The sequence below is a fragment of the Ictidomys tridecemlineatus genome, chromosome 9, assembly GCF_052094955.1.
Source record: "Ictidomys tridecemlineatus isolate mIctTri1 chromosome 9, mIctTri1.hap1, whole genome shotgun sequence".
In the NCBI taxonomy this organism is placed as follows: domain Eukaryota; kingdom Metazoa; phylum Chordata; class Mammalia; order Rodentia; family Sciuridae; genus Ictidomys; species Ictidomys tridecemlineatus.
In genome coordinates, this window is record NC_135485.1 from 53,008,771 (window position 1) to 53,024,585 (window position 15,815).

Genomic DNA, 15,815 nt, shown 5'->3' on the forward strand with positions numbered 1-15,815 from the left:
GCCAGGGCCTCACCCAGATATTATAATTTCAATAACTTAAATGTATATTTAATAGATACCATTGAATTAGAGTACATTAGGAAATTCTAGCTAGTATTTCCAATTTTTTTTCTAAATTTATTCAATCAATCACTATAATTAATAGGAATAATGTATCTTGTATCCTTGTGAAATGGAGATTGAGTTGTCAAGTAGTGAAAAGAGATAAGAAAATTTTTCAGTCTGCTTTATCCTTTCATTGCTGAACTGATCCTCTTTAATGAGGATTCACAAAGAGTGTCTTGAGTCTGGGTAATTCTAAATCTTCCTGTATCCACTAGGCATGGTACAATTGGGAAGAGAGTGCATTTGTTGGCTTAAGACATACTAGAAAGCTCAGGAATCACACAAATCACTGGAACATTCCATCAAGATTACTGTAAACCAGACATTCTTAACTTAGATCTTCATAGTAACACTCTCAGAGAATCATGAAACCTCTGTCCTTGTCTGATAAACATTATATTCATAAGTATATGCACATTTTTCTAAGGAAGTGGTACATAGATACATTTTTCAAAAGGGTTCATAACCCAAAGAAACTTAAAACGAAAACTAATAAGAGAATCAAAAACTGCCTAAGACTACAGGGCTAAAAGATGTCACTTATAGTTCATAAAACACTTTATGAATCCTGATATCCTAAGTAATTTTAAAAACAAAAATTATCTCCCTGGTTTTTGCTGATGTATGTTGTTTTGGAATGATTTAAAATTTTTCCTCATTTATAGTATATATTTCTTGACACCAACTCCATAATTATATTGTTGCAAGTTATCTGCTTTCAGACTTAAAATTTCTTGTCTAAGAAATTACTCAGCCTTCTTAATTTTGCTTGTTATTTTGTCCTAATCCCACTGACTGCTCAGTTTCCTGGAGAGGGCATGTCCTGTTCAGCTTGGGGTTGGAGACATGTCTACAGTAGGTAAATACACTCACTGTGAGGTCCCTGAATCACCTGACGCCCAGACAGTTGCAAACAATGTTTCAATTTGAATGAGCTATTCACTAGAACCATACTTTAGACTGGTAATAGAACACAAGTCTCCACACCAAACTCAATTTTGGTCTGTCTCATCATAGCCCAGAAACAACAGTGGCATAAAATTCAACTCTGCTTGTACCAAAAAGAAAAAATAATTTCATAGGAAGACCCTCACTCTACATTCATTTAAAATAAAGCCCAAGAGAAACAGAAAACCAATGTCATAGGCTGTATGTTATACAATGAGGCTGTTTAATATTGAATATCTCCCCCACCCGCAAAGATACACCAAAATGTAAGCTCCACAAGGGCAGGGAATTTTATTCTAAGGAACTGAAATAATAATAGGGAATATAGAGTAGATATGTTAAATGAAAGGTTAAAAAACTAATTGACTGAATTAAGGGGGGTAAAAAACAGAAAACTAACTTACCTGTGGAAGTTCATCAGAACATAAAGTTGCTTCCTTCCCAGCATTTACATTCCATTGCTCCTCTCACTATCAATCTTTACCATGCTATTCTCCATCTCATTAATCATATTTTTTATTTCTTTTTGTTGACATTTATGTTTTCATTAATCATATTCTCCAAATCCATCTAATGATGCATCCCTTTTTTGAACACTTAGATTGTTTTAATATTCATTTTTATTATAAGCAATGTTGCCAGTAAAAATTTTTAAGAATTTCCCAAAGGAAATATCTCCAGGAGTGGAACTGCTTGGTATTTTCAATTTAACAATATACTTCTAAACTTTTTTCCCAAAGTGATCAGACACAGTTACATCTCCTACACCAATGTATAATAGCCCTTAGACTTGCATCTTTACCAACTCTTAGTATTATCAGATTTCTTAATATTGATTAATTAAGTGACTATAAAACATTACCTCTTTGAGGCCCTCATCTGCAAGTTATAGACTAATAATAAGCGCCAAGCAATTCTTTCATATTTTATTTGCCATTTAGGTATACTCTTGCAATGCATCTCTTCTTCAAAGTCCTTGCTCAACTCAATTTTGATCTGTCTCATCATAGCATATACTCTTACCATTTGTTAATCAACATGTGGTTACTGTGTTGTGTTTTGCAATATTATAAATATAGAAGACTCTAAAAAAATTTAAGACAAGGCTTCAAGAACTCTCCATGTAGTTCAAGAGAAATTTCTGGAAATAATGAAGAAGCTATACCAAATAGTATTCAATTTAATGTCAAAATAAGTAATAGAAACAAACCAAAAAAATAGTTTTAACTAGTTAAATCAGATATCTCTCAAACCTTATCTCCCACTGCTTCCCTCACCCCATTTTTTCCCAGTTTCAGGGAACAATAATGTCACTCCATATCTAGACTCTTGATCGGCCTAGATGTCCTATTTGCATTCTTAATAAATTTATTTTTATTCTTCAAAACCCAGCTCAAGGGTGGCCTTCTTGATTAGGCCTTCCCTGCCTTTCTGTCCCAAACCAAATTAACTATTTTCTAATTCACACCTATGCTTACTCCTATTTAAATTCCCACAGATGTTATTACTGTTAGCCTTTGTGTTTCCCTAGAATAAGCGACAGTAATCAAAGTTGATTATGTAAATGAACTGTATAATTTGAGGAAAACTTTGAAAAATGCTTTATCATCTCAATTTACTATTAACAGACACTGAACTGGGGGCGGGGGAACTAGATCTCAGATAGGATTCCATGTGAATCCTCTGATGACACAGATTCATTATTGATTTGGTTTCAGAAATTGTTGAACAGACCCCACCTGCCTCTGTGAAGGCCAGGACCTTGGACATGTGGGGTAGTACTTAGCTGTTGTTTTTATGAAGAAACTCTAATGGACCTCTTGTCTTTGGCGTAGATCATAGTATTTTTTTTCCTCATTTGAATTAAAGCAAACTACTCAACATTTCTAGAAGGCAATATGGTTATGCTTACTGGAATTCAAGATGTACATATCTTTTATTATAATATTTATTGGAATAACATCTACAGAAATAATCCCACATGTGCAAAAAAAGTTGATTTGAGAATGTTCATTATAACACTTTATAATTGTAAAATACAATTTAACTGTCCATTAAAAGGAAAATGTTAAGTAATATAACATAATGATTAAATGAAACTAATCTGTGTATTGACATATAAGCTTTTCTATTATTTCTTAAGTAAACAAGATAAGTTACAGAGCAATATCCAAAAGATAGACTTCATATTTTAAGTGTACAGAGAAACCTATATTTTGGTGTTTGATTTATATATTCATTCTTATATGATAAAACAAATAGCTTTGGGAAATAGTTTGGGAAAGATAGTGGTAAAAAAGGATTTTAATTTTTTTCTGCACTTTTTTAATTACATAAGGGATGTCTCCTTAAAATACCCTCTAGTCATATAGTAGACATTGGGTAATATAATGTCTGTAACTAATAACCCACTTAATGAAGTGTTGGGAAATGAAAGAAACCAAATGATTTCACAGACAGCTAAATCCTGATTGGTCTCTCAAGTTGCCAGTCTCCTAGAGCTGAGTTTAAATTCCTTCTACAAACTCAAGTCATCAAAGGATAAAATTTTTCACCAGAGTAAACTGGAGAAGTAATCTGGATTTTCACTATTTCAGCTTACATTTTTGCCTGGTGAATACAAAGGTAACATTAATTGACCATGATTCAAGTAGAACATTCATTTTTTTAAAGCATAATCTTCTCTTAAAAGAAAAAAATAGATTGAAGGAGTAACACTATTTTGTTCTTATAGGTAGAAATTTGAAACATGAAGACTACGATTCTACTGTTTTGTCTTCTAGGATCAACTCAGTCATTACCAGTAAGTGCAATATGTTTACTTTTATGTACCCACCAGTCTCAGCAGCATCTCTAGTTGCAGACCTTTCTCTCTTCCTGCTCTCCCCAAACCTGCTCTATTTTGTGACCCACTTTTTAGTTTACTGTTTTTATTTTCCAAGGCAAAAGATGATAAATTAATAAGGTGTTGGTACATATTTCAACATATTTGAATTTTAAAAATTCATGTACTATATCATGTAATAAGTTATTATTTGGGCAAAGCAATAGGGTAGAAATGAGGGACAGGGAATGCTTTCAATTTTATCTATCCAAAGTTGATAATTATTTTATATTCCAAAAATAAAGTAAGATTTTCTCAACAACCAGCTATTTGCTCATGACTAAAACAGTTAACTACATGTTCTGATTTTTCTAATTGAAAACACAAGCTATCTAGATTATGTGAACTCTAAAAAGGCTACCAAATCATATAAGACCAAAAGTATTTAATAGAGTGGACAACATTTTCTATTAGAATATTGCATTACAAGCTGTGTTCATGTCTAACGGGCTTTTGAAAGAAAGGACTAGAATTCCACAATTACTCCAGTTGTCCCACATTATTTTGCAGACATAGATATGGGTTGTTGGGATGTATAAGTGGACTTTTCCTTGAAATATCAGAATAAAAGAAAGTATTCTTGGTTGAGGCTCAAGTGCACTTGACATGTCCACAGTCAGACATTGCACTACTTGCTGAATATACAATGGTAAGAAAGACATAATCCCTCATGGTATTCACAGGACTGCAGGTATCAATCAAGTAATTATATTAAGGAAATGTTAATTTATAAATAATTATGAAGGAAATGAATAGGGTGAGCTTGTGGAAGGATGAAACAAACATGAAGGACCAACCTCCCTCTTACTTCATCCATATATACGTACATATGTTCTTGAAAGAAGCTGTCTGTGCAAATTTCATCTTCAAAACAAGGTAAAATAGGAAGTTAATTTTTGAAAACAGATATTTCACTTCACTAAACAAGTTTACCAAAAGCATCTTCAAAATAAAGTCTCTCTTTTATGTTTAAATTACCATACAATTCATAAAAATTCAAGATAAATAAAACTTTGCAGGAATACAGCTCCCATGCAAAATGGACTCAAGAATAGAGTATGGGCAAATGCAGACTGCTATTGGCCAATAATGTGAGATCAGCTAGATAGTTAATGGGTAGGAGATAGAGAGGTGACATTGAAATGTGTGTTAGGTATAGAAACAATATTTATCAAATGAAAAATCGTGACATATGGAAAAGGTATATCTTATTTTATGAAAATGTATTGAATTATAAAGGCATACAAAATGAAACTCAGTGGCAAATGCAAGGAATTAAAACAGCCTAGTGATAATTTTCAGTAGATCAAAAGTTTGAATGCAGGTGACATATGACAATACTACGAGTAGAAAGAGAGGAAATAAGAAGAATCAAAGTCATAGAAAGTGGATGCTGGAGAAAACAAGATTTAATTCTTTCAATAACTATTTTTTGAGTATCTACTGTATGCCCAATACTGATTTATCTGTTTGGGATTATCATTGAATTAAAAAAACAGCCTTTCTAACCTTGCGAAGTTTATATTTTGTCAAGGAAACAGATGGTAAACATCCTGAATCATAGATTACATTCCTATTAAAAGGTAGCAAGCACTGGGGAAAAATCACAGAGCCGAGTTAGATGAAGCAAGCCTATGGGTAGCTGCATGCTGGCAATGCATCAGTTTGCATACACAGAAGGCTGGTCATGGTAATACTCAACAAGAAAGAGCATCCCAGTAAAGACTTAAAGCAAGTGAGAGAGTAAGCCAGTGTCTGGAGGAAGAGCATTCCAGCCAGAGAGAAGAGGTGGAGGTGAGATCCTGGGAAGAAGTGGACTGCACCTACCTGAGAAACACCAAAGAGCCTATATGGATGGAGTAGAGAAAGCAAGAGGAAATGAGGTGGGGCAGAAGATCAGAGAGGCACTAGGGCACCAGAACATGAGGACCTTGTAGCCATTGTAAGGTCTCTGGTTTTTATTCCCTGTGAAATTGGCAGTCATCATAGGCACTAAACAGAGGAATAACAAAAGTAGGCAATCGTTTTCAAAGGGTCACTCCAGTTGCTGGGTTTAATAATAGATTGCAGCAGATGAAAAAAAAATGTTTACAGAATATACATCTTCATAATCTTAACACTGAAAAGAACATCCAAGGACAGGTAATGCTAATTGCTCTTCTTACAACAAAACGGGAAAGTCCAAAGTGAAATCAAGAGTTAGTGGCTGATTGCTCCAGAGTAAACCAAAGAGAGCTATGCAGTGCTAGGGTGCCACTTCTCCCAGCCCTCTGGCCACATTAAGGACAAAGACAGTCTGAGGTCATATGAGTGGAGGAATTTATTTTTTGAGAGCCTATAAGCACAGTGGAGACCCTGATACTAACTCTGCCACTCACTATGTGACCTTGGGCTTCTCTAATCTATAGAATAAAACCATGCAAATAGATCATATGGGTAGCAAGGACATTTTTAATACACTAGGAGAATATACTGGCCAGGAGGGAAAATGAACTTTCATTACAGGATTAACATGTCAGGCACAAGGCAAAGGTGGGAAGCTTTATGAAAATGCAGTAGGATTTATGGCAGTTTAAGTCAAGCATTGGGAAAAAGTAAATATGCACAGAACTAAGATGTAGAGTGTGTATTCCATATCCAACAAAGGAAGATAGAAGCTACGAAAAGAAATGAGAGCCAGGAACAACCTCGCCCTTTCCTCTTCCTCTTTCCCAAGGCCCCAACCACCACCACCACCACCACCACCACCACCTGTTTTGGGTGGTTGTTGTTGCTGCTACTGCTAAGGCTATAGTTAATTTTTTTATTTTGGTTTGGTTTTGTATTTTTTCAGTACTGGGGATTGAACCCAGTGCCCTGCCTTGCGCATGCCATGGTAGGCATGCTATACCACTGAGCCACAGCCCAACCCTCCACATCCTTTTTTTTTAGGTCCTCCACACCCTTTTTGATGCAGCATTTTTCCATTCTAGCATTCTGCTTCTGCCATACACAAAATATTCCAGGGATTAAAACTGTTTCAAAATACATGAAGCTTAAAGACAGACATTTTTATTGGGACAACCTGCTTTCTTCTGGACATAAGTGGATATAAAACCTCAAACACATTCCTGACTTATCAAATATTTGTATTCACAGAAGCAGTTTAATTTGGGACTTGCTCCAACAAAACCAGCTCCAGATCAGGCCTCACAACTAAACCAACAGCAGCCAAATCAGGTAACTGTTTTATAATAGGGAAGATTTATAAACCAACAAAGGAAACATGTTAAGACTGGTGGATTTAAAATCAAGACTTATATAGTCTTATGATTGAACAAAAGAGAGGCTTTTCCTTTGAGAGAAAAAAAAGCCAAAACACTTTTTTTAATATATAAATAAAGAAAGTAAAGTGTTCTCATTCTTTTTCTTTTGCCTGAATAGTTGGTTTAACAACTAACTCTAGTAAACTTTGAAAAGCAATAACAACACCTTTTTACAAAGCTTGGTCATGTATGCCTTTGAGATACTCTGACATGCTGTGTTGAATTTACAAGGATGGCAGAGATCAGGAGGTAATCCATAAAAATAACAGCATGTTTCTTCATGGCTTTCTTAAGTTTTACTCTGTTGATGAGCTGATGCGTTTCTATAGAATCTGTTTCTTCAAAGCATATTTAAACATTTTTGAAAACTCCATGAGCTTGGTTACTGTACTCCCTGGCCCTCCAACTTTTTGACAATATATAAGGGCTCTGCCTTACCTATATATAGACTTTGTGAAATAGTACAGTCAGATAATACTAAAATCTAAAGTTTTTTCTTTAGTCAATGGACATTGTAAAACACTCTAATTAGGAGTCAATCCTTTTCCTTAAGGAATCTGAAGCTTATACAATTTCCAAGACCCTCTTTAAGAAAAAGATTACAAAAATCAATATGTAAAATGAGGTACTGATAAACACCATAAGTGTGAACATAGGACACTTCCAAGGACCAATCCACCTCTGATAGAAGTATAGATTACTTGAAGACATCTACTGTTAACAGAGTAGAAAAAAAAACAGATAATCTCTAGTCTAATACACCAATTTCAATGCCCTCTAGGTCTTCTCTTCTTTAAGTCTAATACCATTAACACAGTTGCTCACACTGGGGGCAGATCTGCAACTGGTAAGTAATCTTTTATGTCATTACCCATTATTCAATAAACATACTACCTAATGTTCAGCATGGAGGAGAGACAAGAACACATGGAAATGTTCATCCATAAGTGAACATACACATACTCACTGTAGATAAATTGTAAAAGAGGAATAAAAGGATAGTCAAAGCATTGGATGCAATCAATGCATTCCAAAAAGATTTTCTTAATAGGAGTCTCCAAAGAAATTGATCTAACTCAAATCTTAGTTCTCCAACTCCTCCAACCTCTTCTGCAAGATTCTTTCTCCATTCCTCCACTATAGAATTCCCCCTTAGAATGTCTGAACACTATGATCACCATTATTACCCCAATAAGAGAAAACTAAAAAGAATAAAAAGATCTTGAGTCCTCTCATAGAATATCTGTAATCTATTCAAGAATAGAAAAATCTTTCCTGATTGATATGGATTTTTTCCAGTGTTCAGATTTAAATAAAGCATTAATTCATGTTCCAGCCAAGATATTTAATTCCAAACCTCTCAATTTTCAAGAGGATAGCAATGAAGGAATTAATTTCTTTAGGAAAAAAATTCTAAGAGCCATTAGTGTTGTAATCAGATGGAGAAAGAAAGGAAAACATCACCTAAATAATTCTCAAATAGATGGAATTAAATGCCAAAGAAAAACTTAATATGGAAAAAGTTAAAAATAGATCTTATAGGTATACTAGCAGACTAAACAAGTCTTTGGATTTCATTTCTTTGTCAAATTACACACACAGTAGAATACTATGTTTATATAGCAAATCCTCCATTTAAATATATATTTACATTTAGTAAATGCATATTAGTTTCCCAAATGTTGGAACTGAAAGAAACACAATAAAAATCTCCTGCATTATCCACAGTTTAATCCTGCTATAGGAATGGCACCTGGTGCCCAAACACTGCCATTGACCCTGGGGGCATTGAATGGACAACAGCAGCTGCAATCACAAGTAAGTTCAAAAACTGGACTTCAGTTCAACATTAGAGAACATTTTCTCTCAGATGAAAGCTTACAGAATTCAAAGAATTTTTTAAGCTTTCTTGAAAAATTGAACAAATAATTTGCGGATGTTATGTTCTACTAAATGTAGAATAGTATTTGATAATTTGATTTTTGTTGAAAACACACCCCTAAAACTGAGAATACTGCCCAATAACCTCCCTAGAACACATTTTCAATGAGTAACAAGAAACCATAAAAAGTTGGGGAATATTGAAGAGTGAAGAATATAAGGTCAAATTGAGAGAAACCAGAATTATTTCTAGCATATTCTGTTTTCTGTTGAATACTTTCCAGATGACCAAGACCATCCCAAAGAAAAACTAAGATATGGGTAAAGTTTTACCTCCATTAAATCTAAATTTTTTTGTTCTCTTTTTTTCCATGCCACCTCAAAAGTCTCCTAGGACTTTTTAGTTACTATATTCTTACCTCCCACTATCATTTGCTTTCAGAAAAAAATTCTGGGATACCCTCTCACACTAAGATAAACATAATGTACTTAAAATATCACTCTCTTTAGAAGCATTCACTTTTAACACTAAACAAAGACAAAATTCTTAATTTCTTGAAATGTCTCTAAACAATTTAATATTCTCTAAAGAAAAATGCAATTGTCTATGGCTGGACTGTTGTTTTGGGACAACTTATTCTTCCCAGCAAGTGATCTCAGCCCCAGGAACCCACCAAATGGTCTAAGTGTTTTGTAGAAACATTGATTATTTATTATGTAAATAATATGTTAATTATAAAAATTGAGAAAATACATACAAGCAAAAAGAAGTAATAAAATTCACCCAAAATCAAACACTATATAGGATATGTCTTTCAAATCCTTATTCAATAGCTATATGTACATTTTTTTAAGAAAACATATTCTTTACCTAATGTTATGTAACCTGATTTTTTCTTCTAAATATATCTTGAATAATTTTCATGCCTTGAAATATTCACTTGTAACTTTATTTATAAATGACTGCTTAATATGCCATTTTATACCAAATTCCATACAGTGAAAACATGGAGGTTTTTCCAAACTTTTTGCTTCTGTAAACAATGCTACAGAGAACATCCTTGTAACTAAGTCTATGATACATCAATGAGTGAGTGTTTCCTTTGGATCTATTCTTAGGAGAGGATTTATGGAACTGAAGACACATAAAATGTCTTCTTAATAAAAATCTTTTTTTTTACCTTTATTTTATTTTTTATGTGGTGCTGAGAATCCAACCCAGGGCCTCCAATGTGCTACATGAGCGCTCTACCGCTAAGCCACAATCCTGGCCCAATAATAGAAATCTTGGTTAAAAAAGCTGAACCTCTGAAAAAGACTTGAAAAACATGCAAATAAAATGTGACTCTCTTTAATACATGATTCTGGTATACTCCATGTTCTGACTACCCAGGTTCAGTTTCAATTGTTGCCCTGCTCTATTTTAACCTTGAAGACAGACTTAGTACAACTTATTCCCCAGATTACATACCCACTTCAGTCAAAGTATTAGTGGGCTCGGTAAATGTTACAAAATTTTCAGTATAAAGTTTGCCATTGCACACTCCCCTGCATGCAGAAATGCAAATCCATCTCCATTCTCTAACAGGACTCTTTAATTTCCCTGATTCTTCTACCAACAAGGGTCCCCATACATGATCTCCTAGGCAGTTCCAGTCTCTCAAAATCCTTCCTTACTTTCTCTGGCACAAAACCTATAACTGTTGGCAGCTCCCAATTATCAAAGAACCAAACTGATCAAGCGTACACTCTAGAGCCCTTTGGAGGACACTATTCAAACCACAGCATCATCCAATGTATAACTTCTACCTTCTAAATGTATTGCTTTAAATGTAAAACAATCTGGGTCTGATCTTATTTTTACACACTACGTAAGTTTCAATTGCCATCTAGCTCTAAGATTCTGTATCTATGATGATACTTAGTAACAAGCATTGGTTAAACAGATATTAAATCCTTTCAAGGAAATTTCAAGATTTATACCATCTACCAGAACTCATTTTTGAATATACATTTTTAATAAATTTTTCCCTTTTTTTCAGATGTTACCAATTATTGTAGCACAACTCGGAGCCCAGGTAAAATTATTTTAGTATGATTTTGTTTTAAATCACCTTGGTATAAAATATTTAACCTCTTTCCAATTCATCAGTCACCATGTTTCTGATTTACTTTTTACTGTATGGCCACTAATAATAAAAGCTAACACTTACTGAGCAAATACATGCCAAATACTGTTCTGAAAAGTACTTTGCATGTGTTATTTCATTTAATATTTAAAACAGCCTCTTAGCCAAGCACGGGATCATACACCTGTATTTCCAGTGACTTGGGAGGCTGAGGCGGGAAAATCCTAAATTTGAGACCACCCTGGCTGAGGAAGACATTGCCTCAAAATAAAAATTAAACAGGGCTTGGAATGTAGTGCAGTGGTAGAACTCCCCTGGGTCCAACCCCCATCCCCCCAAAATAAAAATAAAACCATCTCTGCAGGCATTATTTTTATGTCCAATTTAAAGATAAGTAGAGATAGTAGCAGTTACTAAGCTATAGTTGCACCTATAGTAGCTGATACATCAGATGAGGCAACTAGTCAATCTTCTAAACCAAACTGTTAAAAACGAAATAAATTAATGGGATTAATCTTATTGTTTGTGATTTGGGGGATTTTTTATCTCAAATTTATTTTTTAACTATATATACTTAAAATTTTTTTTTACTTTCTTTCCCATATTCCTATCTACTTTAGTGAAAATAATTCTTGAGATCACTGATAAAATTACAAAGGGCCAGTAGCAATATCAGAATAAGGTGACAGCTTTTACTTCTAAAAACAGAGTCAAATATAAAATTTCTAACAACTCAATCCCATATGTAGGACCATATTCTACAAGAATTATTTGAAATATAGCAAAGGTTTATGTACAATATATTCATCAAAATAGTATAGAGAAAAGTATTGGATATACCTTAAATTTAAGACCCCCTACAAAGAAAAAGGTTAAGCCATGCAACATAAAAGCAAATACTATGTGCCATTCAGAATTATACATATTAAAATTTATTAACAATACAGTTAAGTGATAATTAAGGAATGCTGAAATAAAAGGCAAGAAAGACAGAAAACTGTATAAATGACATAATTTCTATTCTGTAAAAAAAATTGGAAGACATTTGGAAAAAATACCATAAACTGAATGGTGAGAGTATTTTTTTCTCTAATGCTTTCTGTATCTTTAAGTTTCCTCCAATGTATATCTATTACTTACAAAAAATATATAATTTTTAAAATGTAGGTGACCTCACATTATTCAAATAATAAATGTTAGCAGTCCCCATATCATAAGCTGATGTCAATTTTATGATACAGATCACAAAGACAGTTTAACATATTGTGGAAAACAAAATATCTCTTTATAATATTTAAAAGTATTTTGAGTTTTTAAGTTATGATATGTATCTTTATTTATATATATATATATATATATTTGAGTATATTAAACTTTGTCTAATATCTTTTGTTTAAAATTTTGTTTTTAGGGTACTATCCTAAGCTCAGAGGAATTGGTAAAAAAAATTTTTTTTTGTTCAAAACTATCATTCCAAACTCTTTTTACTTCTACCACAATGTTTTCTATCATCTCATATACTCTTTGGCCACAAACCTGAATCTGGGGTATAGTAAACTGAACATTTTTATACACCTTTGAATTATATTATTCTCTCTCTGGGGATTTTATCATCATCTTGCAGCTACTTTTCTGTTATGATGACTTAGTACTGGTCTTTCACACATTGCCATTAGGCTCAGTTCTATGGTTCTCAGAGACCTATTACACATTTTTAACTCTATACTGATCAAAATCTATAATTAAAAAATATTGAAATGAATGCAAATGTAGAATAATATAAATATTTACTTTTTGTATTTTTTAGTTTTATGAGAAGAAAATATTTTCTAGCATCTGATAGTGATAAATACTCTTTCCTATACACACAAGTAATAGGAGGCCTAGGCCTAAATGGCATTCATTTTATATATATTAGGTCTTTTAGTTGTAGATGGACACAATATCTTTATTTTATTTATTTATTTTTATGTGGTGCTGGGATTGAACACAGTGCCTCGTGTGTGAGGCAAATGCTCTACCACTGAGCCACAAACCCAGCCCCTAAATGGCATTCTTAATAACACAAATACACACTAATATCTAGTCATCCATAAATCATGTTTTAAAAAATGACTTGAATCCATATGATATATAAACATGACAATAGAAATAAGAAAGCTAGGCAATATCTGAGAACACAGTTTTTAAATAGTTTTCCTATTATGAAAAAGGTATTCGAGATTTGCTGTTTTTTCCATAAATAATAATCAAGTAATGGGAGTAGTGTCTTATTTTTCCAACACTGATACATGAACTTCCACGTCTACCAGTTATTGGACCTTCTACATGGCAAGCACTTAAGTGGATCCCTTACATACATGGCCTTTAACTCTCACCAAACTACAAAGTCAAGACCTTGGACACAGCTGAAACTGAACCTTAGGTCTAAAAGACAACAAAAGAAAAGAAAAAAAAAAAAAAGACTACATCCAAATCCAAAACCACTTTTCTATCTAAGATTCTGGTGGTTTTCAAACATTTTTTGGTTCAACTCATAGTTAATATTGTGTTTTTATGCCACTCAAACCATATGCACACATACACACAATATTCCTCTAACTGCCCTATGTGGTGGCGCATGCTTATAATCCCAGCAGTTCAGGAAGCTGAGACAGGAGGATTGCAAGTTCAAAGCCAGTCTCAGCAAAAACGAGGCACTGAGCAATTCAGTGAGACTCTGTCTCTAAATAAAATACAAAATATAGCTGGAGATGTGGTTCAGTGGTTGAGTGCCCCTGAATTCAATCCCCAGTACCAAAGGAAAAAAAAATTCCCCTTACTGTATGGAATGTACCATGGTAATTTATAATCTATTCCATTTTATTTTTTAAAAGATGGATGCCACCCACTTTTCTTATTTCAAAGCTGTGGTTGTCATAATTCTCAGTTTAAAAGCTTTTCCAGTGCACTCTACTCCTATATCATCTGGTATAAGTCTAATTCTGATTTCAGTATCTATTAAATCTAAGACAGTATTTCTCAAACTTCAGTCTTGGCCACCAATTCAGGATGACTTTGAGAACCAGTTTAAGATGCAGATTCCTGAGTTCTGCTGAGACTCACTCAATCAGAATCTTTTTAACAGTGGAAAACTTCAAGAGAAGAGTTTCTTCAGTAACCTCAAAAAACACACTAGCAGCTGAATTGAAAGAACCTTAAAAGGATGAAGATGATGTTTGGTGAATCTACCAGAACTAATTTTTCCACTTATTTTTAATTTCCTAAATTACTTTTTTTAAAAAAAAAAACTTTTATTGGCAAAAGAAAGTCTATTTTTAGGTCAATAACAGAGTTATCACCATTATTATTGTATGAGTTTTCTCCTTTAGTATTATCTCCAGATCCACCTGATAATAACAAAGCATATATCATACCTCTTCCTGTGACCAGTTTGATTCTGGTTTTCTCATTCTGAGGAAAATAGAGCACAAACAAAGAACCCCAATAATGAAACCAGCATCCGGCTTGGCTTTGGCAAGAGAGGCATCTTCACTGAGGAATGGCAAATCTTTGTTTTCTTCTCTGACTTTGCCCTCTCCTTCCTACTCACAACTTGCTGCCCTCCAAAGAGACAGGCTCATTGACTAATCATAAAATGTGTTTCTTTTGACTTTGTTTTCTGTTTCTTTTCCTCATTCTAGCCATTGGCCCCACAAATCTTCACAGGCCTTCTCATCCATCCCTTGTTTCCCGGAGGCATCCAGCCCACCAATCAGGCAGGAGCTAATCCAGATGCCCAGGATGGGGTCCTTCCTGCAGGACAAACAGGAGTAAATCCTACCAACCAGGGAACCCCAGCGAGCCACCTTGCAACTCCTACTGGCATAGATGATGATGAGTTTGGAGAGACTACCCCTGCAGGCATCAGAAGGGGCACACAAACTACAGACGAAACCACCACAGAATCACCAAATCGTAAGTTCTCTCATCTTGGAAAATGTCTTCAGCCATGAAAGTCATTCACAGAATGGGAGACAAGAGTTCTTTGTCTTTTTTGACAAATGCAGATTTTGTTTTGTTTTGTTGTTACCAGAGATTGAACCCAGGGCTGCTTAACCAATGAGCAACATCCCCAACCTTTTTTTAAATTTTTTATCTTGAGACAGAGTCTTGTTAATTGCTTAGGGCCTCATTAAATTGCTGAGGCTGGCTTTGAATTTGTAATCCTCCTGCCTCAGCCTCCTTAGCTGCTGGATGATTGTGGATCTTAATAAAATCAGAAATCCCTCTTTACTCAATTAGCATCGGTTCAAGTAATGTGAAGGAATGGTTTTATTGGGCCACCAACACTACGGTATTAACTCTGAAAGAGACATGTAACCTTGGCATGCTGTATTTCCTATGTTAGATTAGAGCCAGAAATATTTGGAAGGAGACAGTGCTCCTTTTTTTCTTGTCTCCTACAACACCCTATCCCCCCCCCCACACACACACACACACAGAAGCCTATACCAGATACACTTTAGTTCATAATGATTGAGTTTCAACTTACTGGTTAGAATGAGACTCAGAACTTCCTAA

At 34.1% G+C, this 15,815-nt stretch overlaps 1 protein-coding gene and 1 long non-coding RNA gene across 11 annotated transcripts in view; one reads left to right on the top strand and one right to left on the bottom strand.

Annotated features, from left to right (window-relative positions):
- Nucleotides 1–15,815, bottom strand: part of LOC110598920 (uncharacterized) — a 379,394-nt gene that overhangs the window by 300,457 nt on the left and 63,122 nt on the right. The gene's annotated exons all lie outside the window — the stretch shown is intronic.
- Nucleotides 3,803–15,247, top strand: Amtn (amelotin). The gene is made up of 7 exons (XM_021731622.2): nt 3,803–3,856; nt 7,076–7,156; nt 8,024–8,089; nt 8,971–9,060; nt 11,166–11,201; nt 12,664–12,690; nt 14,936–15,247. The coding sequence occupies exons 1-7, from the start codon at nt 3,803–3,805 to the stop codon at nt 15,245–15,247; spliced, it is 666 nt and encodes a 221-aa protein (XP_021587297.2).

Coding starts and splice junctions, on each gene's coding strand:
- Amtn (XM_021731622.2), top strand. CDS start 3,803: ATGAAGACTACGATTCTACTGTTTTGTCTTCTAGGATCAACTCAGTCA. Junction 9,061..11,165: donor AACAGCAGCTGCAATCACAA/GTAAGTTCAAAA, acceptor CCTTTTTTTCAG/ATGTTACCAATTATTGTAGC. Junction 12,691..14,935: donor TCCTAAGCTCAGAGGAATTG/GTAAAAAAAATT, acceptor TCCTCATTCTAG/CCATTGGCCCCACAAATCTT.